The sequence below is a fragment of the Vombatus ursinus genome, unplaced genomic scaffold (genome assembly GCF_900497805.2).
Source record: "Vombatus ursinus unplaced genomic scaffold, bare-nosed wombat genome assembly UNPS02003292.1, whole genome shotgun sequence".
NCBI lineage: Eukaryota > Metazoa > Chordata > Mammalia > Diprotodontia > Vombatidae > Vombatus > Vombatus ursinus.
Window position 1 is genome coordinate 19,242,165 of NW_020943070.1, and position 22,609 is coordinate 19,264,773.

Below are 22,609 nucleotides of genomic sequence, written 5' to 3' on the forward strand. Positions count from 1 at the left end.
TTTATTGACGTGCTATTGAGACTTCAATTATTGCTAGTCTAATTGGCAGAATCAGGAAGACCCAAGTTCAAATCCTATCCCACACAGGTACTAGCTGTATGACCCTGGGCAACTCATCTAATTTATCTTAATTTGTTTCCTTTGCAATGAAACGACATAAACTAACAACACCTACGTCACAGGTTTGTTGTGGGAAACAAATTCGATACCAAGCAAGTGTAAAGTGTTTTGCAAACCTTTAAGGGTTTATATAGGTTCTAGCAACTGTAGTGGTGTTATCTTTATTTTCCTTCTCCCTAGGGTTTTGGATTAGGGTTTCCTGCCTCTACCCAGCTCAGTTCTTAGTCATGATGTCAAAAGTACCACTCTCAAAGTGTTGTCCAGAAGACCCCCGGAGTTTTCAGGGCAGGGATCTTGTAACAAGCGAGGCCACAAGACTTGATGGAGGCCGGTCCTGGGGCGGGGGACCAGAACTGAGTGTGGAGGCGAGGAAAGTGTGGGAGAAGGGCCAGGGCGATGGAGTAATATTGAATAAAGTTGGACTTCAACTTTAGATATCCTGAACGGGGCCCCACGAGTGAACAGCATGGCAAACACAAGAGTGCAGAGGCTGGAACGGGCGGGCGAGGAAGGGCGCAGGAGCCCCACGCCACAGGTGGGGGCTGGGATAGTCAGAGAGGGCCAAAGTCTGACTAAGATGGAGGGCAGGGCTTGGGGCTGGTGTGGGCAAGGTGAGAGTGTGACTGGGGCGTGGGCAGGGCGGGGCAGAATCAGCCGTTGAGGGGCAGTTAGGGGCTGTTGGGAGCTTGCTGAGATGTTCCAAAGTCCCTCCGGGATCCCAAGGACTCAATCCTCAACCCAAATTGCTAGTCATGATGTTGGATCAGAGAATCCCCTGGCTCCAGATCCTGGCCTTTATGGCCGCACAGTCATCACTTGCGCAGCTGCCCCAAATACCACCAATCACGGATCCCAAATTTATCGAGGATTGTGTCAAAATCCACAATGAGCTGCGGGCTATAGTTAACCCGACTGCTGGAAACATGAAATACATGGTGAGAAAGAACTGGGTGGGATCGTAATCATTAGTCATAGTTAACATTTATCTAGAACTTTATGGTTTACAAAAGCCTATATTTTGTTTCAACCTCAAAAGAATCCTGTGAGGTAGATAGCATAGGTATTCTTATCTCCATTTTATGGATGAGGTAGCCAAAGCCTGGAGAAAAGCGAAAGTTCATCGTTTCATAGACTTTGAACTGAAATGGAACTTCAAGGTCATTTTGGTACAACTGCTCATTTTTCAGTTGAAAGAATCAAGGCTAGGAGTGGTGAAGCCTTTGTCAAAAGGTCACACAGGCAGTAAGTGATGGAGCCAGGATTCAAACCCAGCATTCTGCCCATTACATCTCTGTATCTATGACAGGAAGAAATTTTTAAAAATCACCTACTAGTCTAGCCTCTTCATTTTCAAGATGAAGAAACTGAAAACTCCCAAGGTCACACAAATAGTGTCAGTGGTCAGATTCATACCCAGGACTCCTGATTCTAAATCCAGTCTTCTTTCCATTATTTCAAAGTTGCACAAGTATATCTTCCTTGAATGGATCACTTCCTCTTCTTCCTTCTGCTCCCATAATCTAATTGTAATCATCACAGTTATTTTACAACAATTGTTACAAAGACAGGTTGGGAACACTTTGCCATTTTATTTTTTGTGTTGCCAGTACTTTTAAATTTTTTCAATAGTATGTTTAAATAATTGACTATTAAATCTTGATTGTATGCCATATCTTTTTCTCATTATCATGCTTTGTTCACATTTTTATCATAAATTCTGATCTTTGCATAGTGGATGGTCTATGTAAAAATAACTGCCCATGTCAATAATGATTGCACAATTTTTCCCCATCCTCACCTTTTCCCATCTTTGCGTTGAGTCACCAAATATCAGAGTGATAATTTGATATGGAAAGTTTATCAAGTTCTTAATCAAATTTCTCTACCACTTCATTCTTAAGAACTAACATTGGTACTTCAACTGCAGTTATTTTAATGGTGGTCTTTTATGAGTACTTCTCATGAGGACAGTAATATTTGAAGACCAAATGTCTCATTAGATAATGTTTCTTGGAGTTTTGGGACATAGGACAAAACTCCCTCCACTAATTATTTTTTTTTTTTTGGCCTTTCCAAGGAGTACCTGGGGGTCACCCTTCCTTTTAACTACAACTTTCTTCCTTCTCCCAGTTTTCTTGATAGCAAGGATAGGATTTAACTTCTCCAGTAATTTGTCCTCTCATTGGACAACAATCTCACATTTAGAGTCCCAACATTCAAATTAAAATCCAACAAGGATGTGATTCTTACCATCCCTCTCCCCCTCCATATCCCCTTTCCTACCAACTCTGTGGTCGTCGCTGCAGAATATCACACATAAATACACAAATAGCATTTATAGAGCGCTTAGGTTTGCAAAGCACTTTACTTTGCAGATTTTGCACTTTATTTGATCCTTGAAACAACTCTATGAATTAGATGCTATTACTATCCTTACTTTACAGAAAAGGAAACTGAGGCAAAGTGAGGTCAAGAAACTGGCACAGGGTCACATAGCTTATAAGTGTCTAAGGCAGGATTCAAACTCAGGTCTTCCTGACTTTGAGTCCAGTGTTTTACACACTGTGCTACAACACGGGACTGAGGACCCTTAAAAAATATTTTCTTTATTTCATGAGTTGCCATGGCCAAAAGAATTCCACACACATTTGGCCAGCTCACTGGAGTTTTACTCTCTGCAATAGAATTTGGATGTTTGGCAGTTTAGCTTGAGAAAGGACCCTAGTGTCTGTTACCCTATTTTGCCAAATGATCTTCAGAATCTTCCTAAGACAATTTAAATGGAAGTAACTCAGCTTCCTGGCATGGTGCTGGTATACTACCGAAGTTTCACAGGCATACACCAATGAGGTCAGCACAATGGCTCTGTCATCCTTCAGGTTGGTAGACAGTCTTCTCTTCTATGCTTTCCTTTGGAGCCTCCCACACACTGAGTTAACTCTAACGATGCCTGCATCAACCTCATCATGTATGTGTACATCCCTGGAAAGTATACTGCCACAATAAGTGAACTTATCCACAGCATTCCAAATTTCATTCGCTGTAACTGATGGTTCCATGTATAAATGGTGTGGTGCTAGCTGGTGGAGAACCTGTGTTTTTTTGGTGTTAATTGTTAGGCCAAAATTAGTACAAGCAGCAGAGAAATACTTCATACTTTGCTGCATCTCAACCTCAGAGGCTGCATTGGGTGTGCAATCATTTGCGAACAAAAAGTCTTGAACCAACTGTCTCTCCACTTTAGTCTTGGCTTGTAGCCTTTTCAAGTTAAATAACTTACCACCAGTGTGATAGCAATGCCGTTTTTGTCCTCAATGAAGGAATCTTAACAACATTGCTGTAAACATTATGCTAAGAAAAACATGGGAGCAAATGTGCAGTCTTTCTTTATTGGTGACTGGAAAAGCATAAAAGCATCATCCATGATCCAGAACCCATAAAAGCATACCATCATTAAACCAATGTATAATACTGATGAACTCCAGGCAACTGAATTTTGCCATGATTTTCTACAAGCCATCATGACTGACAGTATCCAAGGCCTTGGTCAGATTGACAAATGTGTACAGACCTCTGTTCTGTTCCTGGCATTTCTCCTGAAGTTGTGAGGTAGCAAACACCATACTGACCATTCCTTGGCCCTCTCTGAAGCCATACTGGCTCTTGGGTAGATGAGCATCCTCCAGGTAAAGGATCAGCCCATTAATGAGGAGTCTGGCAAGAATCTTGCCTGCAATGACAGGGAGACCTCCCCCTTCCCCCAACCATGTGAATGTCAGAGGATAACCTATTTCCTTTACCTTTACAGAGATGGACAGGATAGGATTGAACTCTTGGGGGTTAACCTCCTCATGCTGTATAATCTGGAAGATTTTAGTCAGCTTTTGTATGAGCAGTGCCTTGGAAATCTTGGCTGGAATAGAATCAGCACCAGGTGCTTTGCCACAGGAGAGGAGCCAAATGATATTAAAAAACTTCTTTTTTCAGTTGGAAGTTCAGCTAGAGAGAGATTGACTTCAATCTGAGGTACATGGTCAGTGGCATCAGCATTGACGGATGATGGTCTGTTGAGAACACTGTGAAAATGTTTAGCACATCTCTTCAGGATCATGTTTTTATCATGTTTATCACCAATCAATGTGGGTCCATCAGCACTGAGTAGTTGAGGTGCACCATAGGTTTTTGGCCTGTAATTGTTATTATCGGCATAAAACTGAATTTCATTTGCCTTCTTACTGAACCAAGAATCCTGCATCTCTCTAATCTTTGCTTACACTTTACTTTTGATAGAGTTAAATGCTGCTTTCTTAGAGACAGATGAACTATCCTGCTGGTAAACCCTGTGGAATTCTTGGGTTTTTCATTTAATAGCTTCTGAATTTCCCCATCATTTTCATTAAATCAATCTCCATACTTAATGAGTGTTCTGGGTCAGATGAGTAAATTCAGTACTGTAAACCAAATGGCTGATTGATGCCCACTCCTTTTCTACTCCATTGTTGCCAACTGTGTATTGGCTCAGTTTTCCCTCCACATTAGTAACAGATTGTTCTTTCTACAAGTACTCTAATCTGTTGACGTTAAGTCTCCTGGTAATTATTTTCACTTGTGGCCAACGATTTTGTTAAATGTAAATATTTAGCTTGAAGAGGATAAGTTTATGATCACTCTGCCTTCATCAGTCTCACCTCCTATCTGTCTCTTTTCCTCATAATGACATAGTCTATTAAATGTCAATGTTTTCTGTGAGGATGCATCCATGAAGTTTTATTTCATTTAGGTAAATGGAAGATACTCATGAGTCATAAGAGAAGGTCATAAGATGCACAAGTCTTTAGTAGTAATTGATTGCTGGGCTGTTTCTGACTCCATTCCTCCAAAGCACTCCCTGCCATGTCTGGTAGTCTGTGCCTACTCTGGTATTAAAGTCACCTAGAGGCAAAGAATTGGAAATTGAGGGGATGCCCATCTATTGGAGAATAGCTAAACAAGTTGTGGTATATGAATATAATGGCATACTATTGTGCTATAAGAAAAAAGGAGCAGGCAGACTTCAGAAAAATCTGGAAAGACTTGTATGAACTGATGCTGAGTGAAATGAGCAGAACCAGGACAACATTGTACACAGTAACAGCCACATTGTGTGATGACTAACTTTGATAGACTTAGTGCTTCTCAGCAATGCAAGGATCTAAGACATCTCCAAAAGTCTCATGAAGGAAAATGCTATCCACAGCCAGAGAAAGAACTATAGAGTTGGAATGCAGATCAAAGCATACTCTTTGCTCTCCTTTTTTTTTTCTTCTATATTGTTTTGTTTCTTCTTTTTTGTGGTTCCTCCTATTGGTTCTAATTCTTCTTTACAACATGACTAATATAAAATATGTTTAATGGGAATGTACATGTAGAGCCTAAAAAACAGTCACCCAGAATTATAAGCTTGTCCTCTTTTGGAGGTGATGTCCTCTTTTTTGATGATGAGGGCCTCCAGGTTTTCATAAAAAATTTTTTTTGATGTCATCAGAGTTCATCATGGTGGGAGCATAGGCTCTGATGATGGTGGCATGATGCCTTCCTGCAAGTGGCAATCCCATTGTCATGCATCTGCCATTCACTTTTTTTGGTAGGCATACAAGCTTGTTGACTAGATTAGTATTGGTTGCAATACCTATGCCAACTTCATAATGCTCCCTTTCACTGTAGTCACTCCAGAAAAAGGTGTATGCAGCTCCAACTTCAGTAAGCTGGCCTTCATTGGCAGTCTTATTTCACTCAGGGTTGCTATTTGGACGGGATATCTGCTGAGTTCTCTTGTAACAAGAGCTGTTCATCTTTTAGGTCTACTGGATTTCATGTTGTCCATAAGAGTATATGCATTCTATGTACTGCGACAAAAGTTTTTGTAGGTATATGTGTGTGTGTGTGTGTGTGTGTGTGTGGGTGGGTGGGTGGGTGTGAACACGCGCGTATGTGTATGTGTGTACTTCAACCACAGGATAGTATCCCTACCTGCAAGCAGGCCAGGGTTGGGTGAAGCAGACAATTTTTAGAGCTCTTTTTCTACACCCTTCCACATGCCAGGAGGTGAGTAGTGCAGTCCTTACAAGGCTGCTCAGACAGCCAGGGGGCTGCCAAATCCCACTGCTGCTTCCAGTGAGAAGAAGACCCTATGGCCTGGGCCGCCTGTGTGTGGAGCTGTGACTACAGTTTCCAAATGTATCCACACTTGCTGCTTCATTACTTGCCTATCACCACAGGACTTTGGTACGGGTGATGTCTTTTGACTCATGCATAAATTGGATTTAAGTGAGGCAGAGTTGTTCGAAGTCATTGACCTCACTCTCTTCCAGAGTCATTGGAGTCTAGATGGCTGGAGATGGATTAGTATGCAGTGGATGACCTTGGCATTTTCAGTGTTCAACCAACCTCTTAAGCCAGCAGTGGGGAGCCCAAGGCCTCAAGGCCACATGTGACTTTCTAGGTCCTCGGGTGTGGCCTTTTCACTGAGGCCAAGTTTTATGGAACAAATCCTTTTATTAAGGGGATTTGTTCTGTGAAGTTTGGATTCAGTCAAAGGGATGCACTTGAGGACCTAGAGGGTCACATATGGCCTTGAGGCTGCAGGTTCCCCACTCCTGCAAGGGAGCCACAACACCTGCTTCAGCTGCCTTCATGAACATTGGAACAAGTTGTTCTTAACTGCCTATTCCACTGGGGAAGTCCCTAATTCTCTGATGGGTTTGTGACCTGTTGCTTACCCTCAACCTGGTTTAGCTGATCTGCTGAGATGGTTTACCAGGGTGTGGTCACTGAGCATGCTACAGCTTCTTAGAGCCACTAGTGAGAGTTGGGTGAATCCAGTAGACACCAAAGGTGGAAAGCAGCCCTGAAAAGGGCTCAGTAGCCCTCATACCATCCGGGTATTAACTGATTTTTTTTTTACTTTCATCAGTTTTAATATCAATCAGTCAGCTAGCTTTCATTAAGTACCCATTATGTACTGGAACAAGTGCTGGAGATATAAAGAAAGTTAAAAAACAGGCCCTGCTCACAAGGACCTCATAGTCTAGTTTGGGAAACAACATTCAAATAACTATGTATGAACAAGACAAATACAGGATAAATTGGAAATGGTCTCAGGGAAGGAGAAAGTGTTAAGGGGGATCAGGAGATCAAAGAAGTCTTTTTGTAGAAGGTGGGGCTTCAGCTGAATCTTGGAGAATGTTTAGCTGAACCAGGGAAGCCAAGAAGTTAAGATGATGAAGAGAGACTAGCAGGTGTGGGGGACATCTACTATGGGCCCAGGCAAAGATGACAATATTGGATGATGGAGTACATTGGGAGTCGGGGTATAAGGTTTAAGAATGTGGTAGATTCTTATAATCTAGCCAATAGATCAGTAATGTTCAGATTCCTTAAGAGTTTGGCCAATATGGCGGATGTTCTAATAAACCTTATCTTTGGCTGAAAGGAGGGTTGGGTTGAATTCTTTCAGGGAGAACCTGCGTGTTGTGATTTTGTGGTCCTAGTACCCCTAAACCTCAACATTTTGGTGACCCATACAGGGAAACTGCCTAACCCCAAGTTCTTCTTCAGCCAAGACTGGAAGGTATGTAAGCCTCTTGCCTTCTTTCCTGCCCTGCGTTTGGGCTCGCTCTCCAAGCACCTAGGAAGTCTTGCTTTTCGGGCAGACAGTTATGAGGCTGTTACTCAGCCTGACACTCTCAGACTGTCAGTCCACTGGTTTGATTTGAGGCCATGGACCTGGATACACCTTCCGAAGCATGGAGGACAAGGATAAATGCCCTTTCTGGAAGCGTATGTCCAATTCTGTCAATTCTTTCAGTGCTAGAGAATTGGGAAAACTGCAGGTGCTCTTTGATTCCCTCAGGCTTACTTATCTCTTTCCTCTATAGCCCTGGATCCTCCTTCATGGAGGTTACAGGGAAAAGTCAGAACAGCTAAAAACATCTTAGCAGATTCTGGAGGTTTTGTGATTGATCATTAAGGAGTTTTGAAACACCTCTGTACAACCTGGTCACTCCCTTCCCTTGAGTCAAGAGGCTATCTATTAACCCCTCTCATAAGGAGAAAAGAGTTTCACCCTTTCCCACTCACTTTTGATTTTGCCCTCCCCCACCCAGGGCAATCTTTTCTTAGAAGCATCACCCACGTTCAGCATATCCTGCTCAAGGTAAAAAAGCTAGCCTCCGAACTTGGGTGAGCACACTCTTTTAAAGTTGTAGTTTTAAATGTTAATGATGAGATATTGATTCTCTGTGTAAAGTAGTTCAGAAATGCATTTAATAAAACTGAAGTCATCTGATTGGTAGTGAGTTTGTTTCAAGTTTCAAATTGATGAACATTTTGTATCAGTTATGTCAAGCAACTTTTCATTATTTGGTTACCGCTGAAATAATTTGGCTATTGCTGGTTATTGTTTTAATGTGTAAACTTGCTAAAAAGCTTGTTTGGGTTTTGTCTTGCTGAGAATATGCAAGTATATAGAAATAATCTCTAACAATTGACTTTCTACACCAGGACAAATTTAAATTTGAGATGTAAATCCTGGAAAAGTTTTTCCTAAGTGGTGATTAGTGAAACTTGCTGTTTGGGGTAAAAGCTCATGGGATTTTATTTTGAGTTGTCTAATGGATCATAAAAATCCATTGATAATCAATAATCCACCATCTGAGAGAAATGCCACAAGCCACTCAGAGAGAATGTGATGCTGGTGGGAAGTCAGCATCAGGAAAAACTGAGAGGACAATTTTAGCCTCAATGTAAAATGGGATCCTCCTGGCTCAAGTTTCCCCATTATGTTCCTTTGAAAAGAAATGTTACCCACCTGGCTATTCCCGAGTCTGGCTATGAGGTAGATTTGATACTGCATGGTTGGAAAACTGAATTATCTGAATCCAAACAGAGCTAAGTCTCATATCTGGGCCCTGCAGTCTTTTCTGTCAGATTTGTGTCTTCCAGACTACAGGCCATTTACCTACAGTTGGTAGCAAACAGTAAGTACCAGCCAATGTCCTCCCATCATCCCCTGAAGGCAGCCTGTGCTTGGTTCCAGTCAACCTCCTCTTTGGGACCCCCTCGAGGCAGGAACCACTCTACATCCCTTGCCAGCAAGAAGCAGTTTCAGAAGCCAAGACCTTCATCCTTTACTCCGAAAGAATTTGGGTCCCATTTGTTTGAGCGAGGAACAATGGGGATGGGAACTGGACCCCAGAAAGGAAAAACCCTGGACCTTTCCACGTGGCTAAATCTCTGGTGTTCACTTGAGGCTATGATCCCATCAACTGGCTTTTCATTGTGGCTAAACCTAATCTCCCAATTCTCTGTTACCCCTTAACCTAGCCTGGCCCTCCATTTTCTTACCTCCCTCTGGCCCTGGGCCACTTCCCACCCTTAATCTTTAGCTAGGCTCCATTCTCCCTTGGCCATTTGGTCCAGGTGCCTGGCATTCTATTACCTCACAGTTCCCACAGACTACTTGGCCACTCCTAGATCTCTCCCACAGTCTTTCTGTATGTAAGGTCTATCTTGTCTCCATTAAGGTACTCAGATTCTTATAATCTAGCCAATAGCTCAGTAACGTTCAGATTCCTTAAGAGTCTGGCCAATATGGCGGATGTTCTAATAAACCTTGTCTTTGGCTGAAAAAAAAAAAAGAATGAGGTAGGAAGGAGCCAGGTTACAGAGAGCTTTGAACACTAAACAGTATTTTATACCTCATCCTGGAGGCAATAGGGAGCCATTGAAGTAAATTGAATGGGGAGACTGGAGAGGATGACATGGTCAGACTTGGGCTCTAGGAGGATCAATTTGGCAGTTGAGTGGAGGGTGGAATGGAGTGGAGAGAAACTTGAGGCAGAGGGACCAAAAAGCAGACTATTGCAATAATCCAAGTGTAAGGTTATGAGGGCATGCACTAGGGCTAATCACTCCAATAGAATTTATTAAGCAACTATATGCTAGCCACTATGCTAAGTACCTAGTATACAAAGAAAGGCAAAAACAAACAAAAACAAAAGTCCCTGCTCTCAAAGAGCTCAGTCTAATGTGTCAGAGGAGAGAAATGAATCGAATTCTCAAAACTATTCAGATTACTCCTGAGTATTAAATTGAGTATATTTATTCTCTAAATTCTCTAAAAGAGTGTTACTCTCCCCTCCCCCACCAAAAGATTTGAAATTTCCTGTATAACTGTGGAAACAAAATGATATAATGTGAAGTGTGAAAGAATCTCTCCAAGTACTTCATAGAAAATCTACCCAACATATTGGAGGACTTCCTCTTTTTCTTTTGGTATTGTAAGATTATCATGGTATGCTTCCCTCTCTTCCTCCTCTTTCTCCCCAGGCTGTCCATCTCTCACTCTTGTTCTAAGACCAGCCCACTTCCTTTTGAAGTCAGACAAATCCTGTTGAATGTCTTTTTATGCTACTTCTTGGAAACAAATGACCACTGTAACACAGCCTGATTATACACACTCAGTTCCTTTCCATCACTTTCTGAGTTGTCATTTTAATTCTTTTGAGTTGGCAATTCTCCACTTTTCCATCCAAATAACATCATGAAGAGAATGCTGGTTATTTGCAGTATTAATTAGTTTGGGATCATTGGCATTTGCAGCAACGAACATTTTGGAATCTTCGAAATAATGATGTAATTTCTGAAATACAATCTAACTTGATCTCCTCCTACTTGAATCAAGAGAGAATTCACTGTCCTTCTGCCATATCTGTCTAGGATCCAGTAATCCAAAACGCTAATCTTCCAGCTGAATGTCACGCAACTGCAGTTCCTATCAATTATTCAGCCACCCCTCCATTTCGCATCTGCTTCTATCATTTAATTTTGAACTGTTTCCCCTTTTCTCAGCCCTGTTTACTCTCTCACATATGTTTTATCACATCCTAACTTGTATTATTGCTATTTGTATCCATGTTATCTCCTTTTTATTCAACTGCATATTTCTTGGATGAAAGTTAATAAATATATGTTAAGTGCCAAATATATGCTGGGCCCTGTGCTAAGCACTGGAATCAATATTTGTTTTACAGATTTACAATACATCTTTATTGAAAACTTTCTAGAATGGAGCAGGGAAATGTATTTTTAAAACAGGTTGCTTGTTTAGGCAAAAAAATAAAATGCATCCTTAATACTCTAACTTCAAAAAAGAGTACTGAACACAACATAAATGCTCAATAAATGTTTGACTGACTACTCTGGTTTTTGAAGGGAAAAAAAGACATGGATAAAATGAGACTTTAAAATATTTCATGTTGATATGTAGAGAAGTGGAAATTATAGTTGTTAGGTTTGAAAATAGATCCAATAGGCAGCAACTTCTTTGTTCTTTTAAGGCAAATCTCAATCTCTTTGCAGAATTGAGAATGTATAGCCATGTAAAATGGATTACATGAGGTTTCTTTTAATGTTTCATAAATTAGGGTGTTTTGTAGCTAGAAGAAGGATCAGCAGACAAGCTGACAGAATTAAGAAAGACCACCTATACTAGTACCAGACTGGCAATGGACAATCTGCCTGTTATCTATGAACCAGCCTAGTTAGTTCAGAGAAGTTCATCTCTAGGTTGGATGCAAGGTGAAGACTTATCCATTCATTCATTTGTTCTTTTGTTTGTTTGTCACAATAGCTCACCAAGACCACCCATGGTGTTGCAGAAGGGTTATAATTGGTATTGGTAAAAGGCGTATCCCCATTGACAACATGGATCATTGATCGGTTACTTAAAGCAACCAAGGAGATTAGAGTATGATTTTAAAGAACAAACAGCTAAGACTACACATTTGTATTTTACAAGAATAATAAATGTAAACTTAAAAAAAATTGTTATTTTACTTCAATCTCTAACTATGCACAATTTGGTTGCTTTTATTTTCTCTTTCAGACTTGGGATGCCAGTTTAGCAAAGACTGCCAGAGCATGGTCAAAGAAATGTGTTTTTAAACATAATGTTCATATAGGCAAGAGACATGCATGCCATCCTCTTTTTAAAACTGTAGGAGAAAATTTATGGATGGGCATACTGACCAAATATGTTGTCAGAAATGCTACTACAGATTGGTTCAATGAAGTAAAATATTTTGAGATGAGCGACAATACATGTTCGAGAGTCTGTGGCCATTACACTCAGGTAAATATCTTCTAATCTTTTGCCAATTTCTCTTATCGAAAACCATGAATAAAACAATATTTAAAGAATCAACTTTGAAAAAATTGTTATGCTTGATACTGTGTTCATTCTGTAGAGACTCCAAAATCCGCCTAGAGATGGTTTATTTGGTCTAATGATTGTACACCAATTTTGCAAAACATAATTAACCTCCTCCTACCCTAAATCTTTCTTTGGAAATATCTTATATATGTACATATATACACATGTGTATGTTCATTATAACTATCATATGTTCTTATGTATTATATGTTATCTTACCCTCAAAATATATACAGTGTACTTGGGATAATCAAAATAACACATAATTATCAAGTCCAAGATCAAATGGGACTTATAGACTTGATCAGAGTTGGAAGGTGTTTATCTGAGAATGCTTCCTGGAGAAAAACATTGTCTGGGACTTGAAAAGAGGAGGAAGTTAGGCATGCCAAATAAGAAATAACAGACAAGCAAAGATATAAGGGCCAAAATTATTAAATTAAGGGACAGAATATTCTAAATATTTCTCAAGAATGTATATCTTTAATTCATTTGCATTTCAGAAATCCATGCTGAAACTGATTTCATTAATCAAAACTCTTTAAAACCATTTGCTATGCTCTCTTCTTTATACCCGAAGGAAAACCCAAAGCGAAAGGCACCTCACTCTATATTTCTCCTGTATTTTTTATTATACCCTGCCGACCCATAGAATGCTTTATTTGTATAGAAGTAGAAAGAAGGTTTTATTAGTTCAGTTTCAGAAACAACTCTTTTTTGGAGTGGAAGGGAGGTTGCAGAGGTACCCAAGAAGTACTAAATGGCTCATTTCATGGCTGCCCCCCCAAAAAGTACAGTTTATTCTCAGATGGTCGTATAGTGTAAGCTCTGACTTACAATTTTCAGGGTGTTTTATTTTTAAATCCATTTTCCTCTAGGTTGTCTGGGCCTCTACCTATAAAGTTGGCTGTGCTCTTAAAATGTGTCCTAATTTAGGAAAACATGTTGTAATGTTTGTGTGCAATTATTCACCTGAGTAAGTAATTTTATTGTTTAAAAGTATTTTAAAAGTGGAAATAAACAAGAGTTGTTTGTTATTAAGAACAGTAATATTAAGATCCATAAGGACTATGTAATTCAAGGAGAATAGATTTAATAAAAAAAAAAGGGAGGAGAGGTTGGAGAGTAGTACTATATGGAAGAAGACATATAACAATGTAACCCTGTATAACTCTATCCTCTATCTCCTCCAAATATCACTGAGGCATTGTCATAGAAATGTTGGAGGACCAAATATGGATATGATTGTCTAGAATTGTGGTTTTCAAAGGGTATACAATGACTTGTGTACTGCAAGTTTCTTTCATTAATTGTGATGCACAATTTTGCTCTGTACACATTTGTTTAGAACTTCATAAACTAGGAAGTACCTATTTTGACCACCATGATAAGAACAGCTCCTTCTGTATTTAACAGACAGCTCTATGAACCATTAGAACCCAAACCAAATATCTGAACTGAAGTTGCAAACCTTTTATTATTTTGAACGGCCTTATGGCCCCCTCTCCTACACGTCCACCTCATCACACCCTGAGATGTAACCATTCCCTAGTCATTCCAAAGCGCCTGGTTTTTCTTTGCTGCCTGCTCTTCCTGATTTCATATCAGATCACAATAACAGCTCTGACCTCAGAGAGATACCATTAAACTTTCTCTTGTAACAGAAACAAAGGTTGAACAACATCACCAAAGTGATATAGCCAACTGTGCCTGAGGACAGGGAATGTTTTTTGCTTTTCTTTGATCCCCAGTATTTAGCAAAGGGCCTGGCTCCTAGTGAATACTTAGTGAATAAAAATTGATAAATGCTTGATTAATTGATTGCCAGGGAAATGCAATTTTTCATATCCATAGGATCCCCACATCTCTATGAAGAGAAGGGAAGTGTGTTTTTTTGTCTCCTTCCTAAGGAGGAAATAAATTGTTAAGATCAGAGTACAACTACCTTTAGTGTTGTTTTATACGTTATTTTAATTATTATATATTTTGTTCCTATGGTTCTACTTAATTGGACCTTCCCACATTTCTCTGAATTCCTTATATTTGTTATCTATGGTGTTATAAATTCAGATACCAAAATTTATTCAGTCATTCAAAAACTGATGTATACCCACTTTATTCTCAGTGTCTTGCTAACACAGAGAGTGTGATTCTGAATAATTTGATATATGGGGAGACTTTCTGTCTCTGATACACACACACACACACACACATACAGAGACATTTTTGTGCATGCAAACGTGTATGTATTTGTCTGTATATATGTATACATGTACATATATGTGTGTATATATACATGTGTGTGTATGTATTTGTATGTATATGTGTGTGTCTATATTTCCTTTTTTTTTAGTTTTTGTTAATTTTTAGTTTTCAACATTCACTTCCACAAGATTATGAGTTCCAAATTTTCTCCCCATTTCACCCCTCCCTCCACCCCAAGACTGCATGCATTCTGAGTATCCTTTCCCCTAATCTGCCCTCCCTTCCATCACCCCCCCTTCTCTTATCCCCTTCCCCTTCTATTTTCCTGTAGGGCAGGATAGATTTCTGTACCCCATTGCCTGTATATCTTATTTCCAAGTTACATGTGAAAACAATTTTTAACATTTGTTTTTAAAACTTTGAGTTCCAAATTTTCTCCCTTCCTCCCTTCCCATCCACCCTCATTGAAAAGGCAAGCAACTCGATACAGGTTATACTTGTGTAGTCATGCTAAACATTTCCATAGTAGTCATGTTGTGAAAAACTAACTACATTTCCCTTCTTCCTATCCTGCCCCCCATTTATTCAATTCTTTCTTTTGACCCTGTCCCTCCTCATAAGTGATTCCTTCTGATTACCCCCTCTCCCAATCTGCCCTCCCTTCTATCATCACCCCCTTTTCTTATCCCCTTCCCCCCTATTTTCCTGTAGGGTAAGATAGATTTCCATACCCAATTGTGTATGTTATTTCTTCCTTAAGCCAAATCTGATGAGAATAAGAATTCACTCATTCCCTCTCACCCTCCCCCTCTTCCTCTCCACTGTAAAAGCTTTTTCTTGTCTGTTTTATGTGAGATAATTTACCTCATTCTATCTCTCCCTTTGTCTTTCTCCCAGTATAATCCTCTCACTCCTTAATTTTGTTTTTTGGATACCACCCCTTCATCTTCAACTCACCCTGTGCCCTCTATCTATCTACCTACCTACCTACCTATCTATCTATCTATCTATTTATCTATCTATCTATCTATCTATCTATCTATCTATCTATCTACATATATAATTTTTCCCCTCCAACTACCCTAATACTGAGAAAGGTCCCATGAGAAACAAATATTCCATGTAGGAATGTAAACAGTTCAACTTTAATAAGTCCCTTTTGATTTCTGTTTCCTTTACCTTTTCATGCTTCTCGTGAGTCTTGTATTTAAAAGTTAAATTTTCTATTCACCTCTGGTCTTTTCATCAAGAATGCTTGAAAGTCCTCTATTTCACTAAATGTCCATTTTTTTCCCCTGAAGGATTATACTTAGTTTTGCAGGATAGGTGATTCTTGGTTGTAATCCTATCTCCTATGACTTCAAGAATATTATATTCTAAGCCCTCTGGTCCCTTAATGTAGAAGCTGCTAAATCTTGTGTTATGCTGATTGTGTTTCCACAATACTTGAATTGTTTCTTTCTGGATGCTTGCAATATTTTCTCCTTGACCTGGGAACTCTGGAATTTGGCTACAATATTCCTAGGAGTTTTCCTTTGGGGATCTCTTTCAGGAGGTGATTTAAATACTCTTTCTGATACATACTATCTGTGTGACTCTTGGCAAGTTACTTCTCCATACTGTCTAAGGCTCAGAGCTACAGAGAAGGTGCCAGCCTGCATTGGTAGAGGGAGTCTTCTCACCTGGGATTTCCCTATTGCAATGAAATCATAAGTCCAGGCCTTCTTCCTTTCCAATTACTTTTCATATATAGGCTTTTCTGATAGAGATCAGCATTGTTTCCTTCATAAAAAGAAATTTATCTTCACATTTGTGATATATACTGCCAACACTTGCACTTTCAAAAAGTTACCAGTCAGTGGTTACAAAGAAATAGTACACATAATACCTAAACTTTATCTTAATCCATGAAGCAATTTATTTCAGCTCAAACATGACTTTTACTTTGACTTCTCTTCATGTGCTAAAGCCTGTCTAAAAGTGATACAAATTGACAGTGTATTCAAACCTATGGGCAGCTAGGTGGCATAGTGTGTAGAGTACCCAGGCCTGGAATCAGGAAGATCTGAGTTCAAATTTGGTCTCAGATATTTATTAGTTGTGTGACTCTGGGCAAGTCACTTAATCCTATTTTGCTTCATTTTCCTCATCTGTAAAATGAGCTGGAGAAGCATATGGCAAATCATTCCAATATCTTTGCCAAAAAAAACCCAAATGGGGTCATGAAGAGTCAGACACGAATGAAAATGACTGAAAAACAACAATCAAACCTATGTTATTAATAATTCCTGCTATAATTTCCAAAATCCATTCCCCTCATGTAGAATTTTAGGACAGTATTTTGAGTAATCATGGATATCATTGAGGAAGAGCTATGGAGGGATCAGATGAGAAGGCAGAATGGATAAAAATTTGGACAGTCAGAGACAGGAAGGCAGGTCATACTATGGCTGGCATGACAAGTGCTTTCTTTCCACAAGTCAAAGGTAGTTATCACATTTTCTAATACAGCATATCTAAATCCCAAGCTGAGGGAACAAAGCCAAACAGCCACTGATTTGGACAATTGTGTCACAACCAATGACATGGATTCTCACCTCTGACTACTTCTCTAGTCTCTGTTTCCCACTTTATGCAGCAATGATCATGAAACCAAAGAAAACTAGGTCCTGATTGATATATTATGGAATTAATGGGTGAACAATGTATATTCAGTGTAGTATTTGTCTTATTGAACATTGTTTTCAATTAGGAAAGCAATTTCTCAATTGAACATACAATTGTAAAGTATTTTGTCACGTCCATTTACTACTCTTTCCAAATTCTTTTTTTTTATTGTGAACCTGACAATCATCAACAAACATGAACATTTCCATATATAAAAACAAGAAAGGATTATATTGGAAATCATTTATATTATGTATAGATTTTTTCTTTTAAAAATATATGTGAAATTTAACACAACAATACTAATAATTCCCCATTTGTGTTTCCTAGAAACTCTGCTCTTGTCTGCATTTTTAAATGATCCATTGGCACTTCTTTCTTCCTCTTCTCTCCTCCTCTCTTTCTTGCTCTCTTCTCTTTCATTTTTTTGGTTTTTTTCTTCCTTCTTCCCTCCCTCCCTTTCTTTCTTTCTTTTTTCTTCATACCTATATCACTATCTTAAAACTATCCTTTACAACTGTCCCCTCTGCAAAATGCATGCTATTTTTTGTAATAAGTATAGTCAAGCAAAACAAATTCACACACTGTTTAGGAATGTATGTCTTGTTTCGCAACAATAATCTGTCACTCCTCTGGTAAGAAGTGGAAAGCATGCTTCATCATCAGTCTTCTGAAACAGAACAACCATGGCCCACAACACTCCCTAATACTGCCTGAACCAGATTAAAATGTATTTGGGAGTTATTTGACAAAATAAGTAAAAATAGAATAAAATAAATAATGTTAACGTGGTTTGTAAGTTAGTATGTGGCCAGCAGGGATCCTTATGCACAGTTTAGTGACCCTATTTCTATTTGAATTTGACACCACTGTTCTAAATTCATGGTAAACTATTGCAATGATTAGAGTTCTAAGTCTTTCACTGCTGTTTTCCTTTACAATCTTGAAGTCATTTTATAAATTGTTCTCCTGGTTCTGCTCTCTTCACTATGCATTTGCTCATACAAGTCTTCCCAGGTTTCTCTGAATCCATCCCTTCCATACTTTCTTAAAGCACAGCAATATTCTAATATATCCATATGCCATAATTTGTTCATCTATCATCCAATTGATGGGAACCTCATTTATGTCCAATTCTTTGCTACAACAAAAGTGTTGCTGTAAATATTTTTGAACGTATTGGTCCTTTTCCTTCATCTTTAATCTCTCTGGGGTATATGTCTAATAGTGCTGTTGTTGGGTGAAAGGGTAGGCACAGTTTATTGACTGTTGGGGTACTATTCTAAATTGTTTTCCAGAATGTTTTCCATTTCGCAGCTTCCCAAACAGGGCACAAAGTGTTTGCCCTTCCACTGTACCTTCAACCATTGTCCTTTTTCTTCTTTTTTCTTGTCATTTTTACCAGTCTGATGAGCATGAAGTGGAAATTAAGAGTTGTTTTGCACTTCTCATTAATAACTTTCATTAGTTTTAAAATGAATTCTGAGGAATGTTAGGGAGAAGGGAAACATGTCTTAAATTATCATAAAAGTAAATTTGAAGGTAATGTTTGACGTATCTACTTGAATAAACAATGCACAAATGTCATTTGCACAAATGCACAAAACAATGCACAGTGTCATTTCTTACCATCTTTGCTTCCCTATAACAAATAGTCCAGAAAGTTTGGTTTTGGGGTAATTAACAGGAAATAGTGAAGTAGTTGCTTTAGAGGTCCTTCGATTAGCCAAACAATCAACATTTTATTAAGCACATATGATGTACCTAGCACTGTGCCACCAAAAGTGCTCCCACCGAGGTGTTCCATTCCCATTGATTGATAAGTTTGAAAACTATATCTAGGTTCACTGTTGAAAGAAAACAGTGGCAGCAAAATGGTCAACACAATCCTGAGAATTTGAGGTGAATTCATTTGTAAGCTATTTACTATCCTTTCTTAGTAAGGGCATTAATTAAAAATAAGTTATCTTCATTTCTCTTTACTATGATTTTTTTGTGTGTGTTTACTAGTTTCTTGCATCTAAAAGGTAACTGTTTTCTACTTATATTAAGTGAAAATGAAAATATACTTGTCTTCAAAGAATTCTTTAAATTCAAAAATGAAATGCCCTTTTCTAAAGACTAATTCATTAGGGTTTGTTTGTTTATTTGTTTGTTTTAATGGGTCTGAGCCTAGAACTTTTAACCTTTTTTGTGGTCTTTTGAAGTTTGGTACAGCCCTTGAAGAATAATGTTTTTATATGCCAAAAAATTAAAATATATAGGTTTAAAAATTAAACTAATTTTATTGAAATACGGATTTCAAAATATTTGAAGAAAAAAGTTAGTGGACAGCAGAACCTGGTCTAGAATGTATCCTAACCCTGCAGTAGGCAATTAATGTTTACTGAAGTGAATTATATTATTCAGAACTTTCAGACATCAGCATATTTTCTTAATTCATTTAATCATAACATACTCATAGAATTTAAAAATAAACAACTGAAATGATAGTTATTGATATCTATCTAACTAATGAATATTATTATTTTTATAGAGGAAACTTGGTTGGAACGAGACCTTATGCAAAAGGAGTATCATGCACTTATTGTGAGGAAGGAGATACTTGTGAAAATAATCAATGCAGTAAGCAACATAAACAACAACAAATCGCAAGAAGAATTAAATAGGATAGGAGAATTTCCACGAAGTTTTTGCTTTTCACTGAGTCAGAGAATGTTAGAAGGGATAATAATAATAATAGTAAGCATTTGCATACCTTTAAGGTTTGCAAAGCACTTTATAAAGATTTATTTCATTTTACCCTCACAGCAATCCTGGGAGGTAGATGTTGTTAGTATCCTCATTTTACAGATGAGAAAATAGAGGTTAAGTGATTTGCTCAGTCACAAAGCTCAGCCCACTAAGTGTCTAAGGCCAAATCTGAACTTCTTGATTTCTTGACTTCAAGCCCAGTACTCTATTCACTGTACCACCAACCCATACCCAAACAAGAATATGCTCTGCAATATGCTTCACAAGTAGGCGTCCAGCCTCTGTTTGACAGGGAACTCACTCCCTCTGAGGGCAGTTCATTCCACTTTTGGTTCTAATTGTTAGGAAGTTTATTTTCTTATATTGAGCCAAATTTTGCCTCTGCAACTTCCGTTCATTATTCCTAGGAGTAAGAAGAACAGGTCTAAATGCTGTTCTACAAGACTGCCTTTCAAGCACTTTAAGATCATTACCTTATCTAACCTAAGTGCTCTCTTAACCGGGCCAAAGATTTTCATTTCCCCATATGGCATGATCTCAAGGCCCTTCAATACCTTTGTCCCTTCCTCTGGGGGCTTGCTAGCTTGCCAGATCTGTCCTAATATAGTAAATGCTACTATAAAAAGGAAATTAAATCTCTCCAAGGATAGAAATGATAATATTGGTATCTTCCAAAACTCAATCTACTGTAGCTATAGTAGTCATTCAATACATCTTTGTTGAATGAACAAAAACATAAAGCTACTTTGAGTTTACTTAATAATAACATGTTCTCTCCCCACCGCATCCCTAGCATAATTCCTTAACGCTAATGTATTTATCTGAAAACACTGCTGTACTTGGAATCAGGAGAGACTTGAATTCCAATGCCACTTTCAACACTTACCAGCTTTGTGAACATGAGCAAATCATAAGTATTTCTTCATCTTCAAAATAGAAGTAACCATGTTTGCCTCACAGAGTTATTATGAGGGCTAAATGTGATCATGTATATAAAATATTTTGTATAATAATAACGTTAAAGTGCTATGTAAATGTCAATGTCGCTGTTATTATTGTGAAGTTAATAGAGGAGAAGGAGAAGGGAGGAGAAAAAACATTTATATAAAGCCTATTATATTCTAGGTAATATGAAGTATTATTTCATGCAATCCTCACAACAACCCTGGGAGGTAGTCACTGTTAAGCAGATAAAGGTTAAATGACTTGCCCTGGGGTCATACTGTTTAGTAAGCATCTGAAGTGAAGCTGGATTTAAACTCAGGTCTTCTTAACTCCAAGCCCAGTGTTGTATCTACTGCACTACCTAACTTCCACTGGAAGGAATTTTAGGCATCATGACAGACTTCGGGAGGAAATACTTTTTTTTTTTAATCAGTCAGACAAATTTTTTCACCTTTCAAATAACACTATGTCAAAGACTTTTGTATTGGGCCTATCTTCCTTCACAATTTTCGAGAGACAACAAGGAATAGCTACTGCAGATACAATTTTTGCTGACTTGCAAATTATATATAAAATTAAATATGATTATTCAGACATGTAATCATACCCACATTCTGTCACTTGGTTAGTGAGGAGGATGTCTCTGCTAAATTGGCTGGAATACAGAAATCTTTTGAAGGGGTAAGGAGGTAGAGAGATTCTGGGAATTTGGATTAATGGGGCACTCACTGGGGTCTTGGGGCAGCTAAGGGGCCCTAAAAGATGGCAGGGCCTTAGTGCTATGATGATTTAAAAAAAAAAAAAAAGGAGGGGATTGAGAGATCCTGATAAGAAATCTTTCTTACTTCACAAAAATTTTAGCTAGGACTGACATGTGCTTTGTACATAAAAAATTTTCTTACAAATGTTTTCTGATTCACAGCTGCTGTCAGTAATTTGAAAGCATAAACTTTTAAATGCTGTATTTGCTCATCTCTAAATCTTCCTAATATGTGTTTAAAAAATAACTAAAATTAGTTTCCAAAGTTAATGGAGGAAATAAATCCTAAAGACCTTTTCATTTGTATTTTTTTTCTTTCTAGGAAATCCAATACGTGATAAAAGCTTAAGTACGTATACATTAAAATATTTAATTTTTAATTAAGTGATTTGTTTAGTGTGACATTATTCTAACTATTCTGTGCTGTTGTTGTTGTAACAGATTACCCATATTGGAATCCAAGTTGGGAAATTCCTCGTCGAATTACATGTAATCAATTCTGTCAAATCTGTGTGTCGTTTAGATTGGTAGGAATTGTATTTGCAATTACAGGTGTTTATATACTACAAAAGAAATTTCCGAACATGCAATTAATGGCTTAGTTTATAACTAAGGCTGAGCTACCATCAATCCAATTTTCTTCCAAATCTCCATGCCCTAAATGTCTCTTCTATTTGAATTAAATAGGAAGTCAGAGGAGATCCTGTAGATCTCTACTAAAAGAATGGACTAGTGAAATCAGGTAGTAAGGTTGATAAAGTAATTTATGTGAACTTGGCATTATAGCTACATAAACATGAGAAGATTCTCATATTATTCTTTCCCAATAGAATGAGTGCCATTGTGTTAAAGGTAAAGTTGCTGTAAACTATAAAACAAATGAATTGATGTATTTTGCTTTGGCT

The 22,609-nt window shown here is 38.2% G+C and overlaps 1 protein-coding gene across 1 annotated transcript; it reads left to right on the forward strand.

Moving 5' to 3' along the window:
* Window positions 1-350: 350 nt before the first annotated feature.
* LOC114050459 (GLIPR1-like protein 1) lies at window positions 351-22,306 on the forward strand. Its single transcript, XM_027872172.1, has 7 exons — window positions 351-513; window positions 555-655; window positions 759-1,055; window positions 12,047-12,292; window positions 13,252-13,349; window positions 19,782-19,870; window positions 22,146-22,306. The coding sequence occupies exons 1-7, from the start codon at window positions 351-353 to the stop codon at window positions 22,304-22,306; spliced, it is 1,155 nt and encodes a 384-aa protein (XP_027727973.1).
* The last annotated feature ends 303 nt before the right edge of the window (window positions 22,307-22,609 follow it).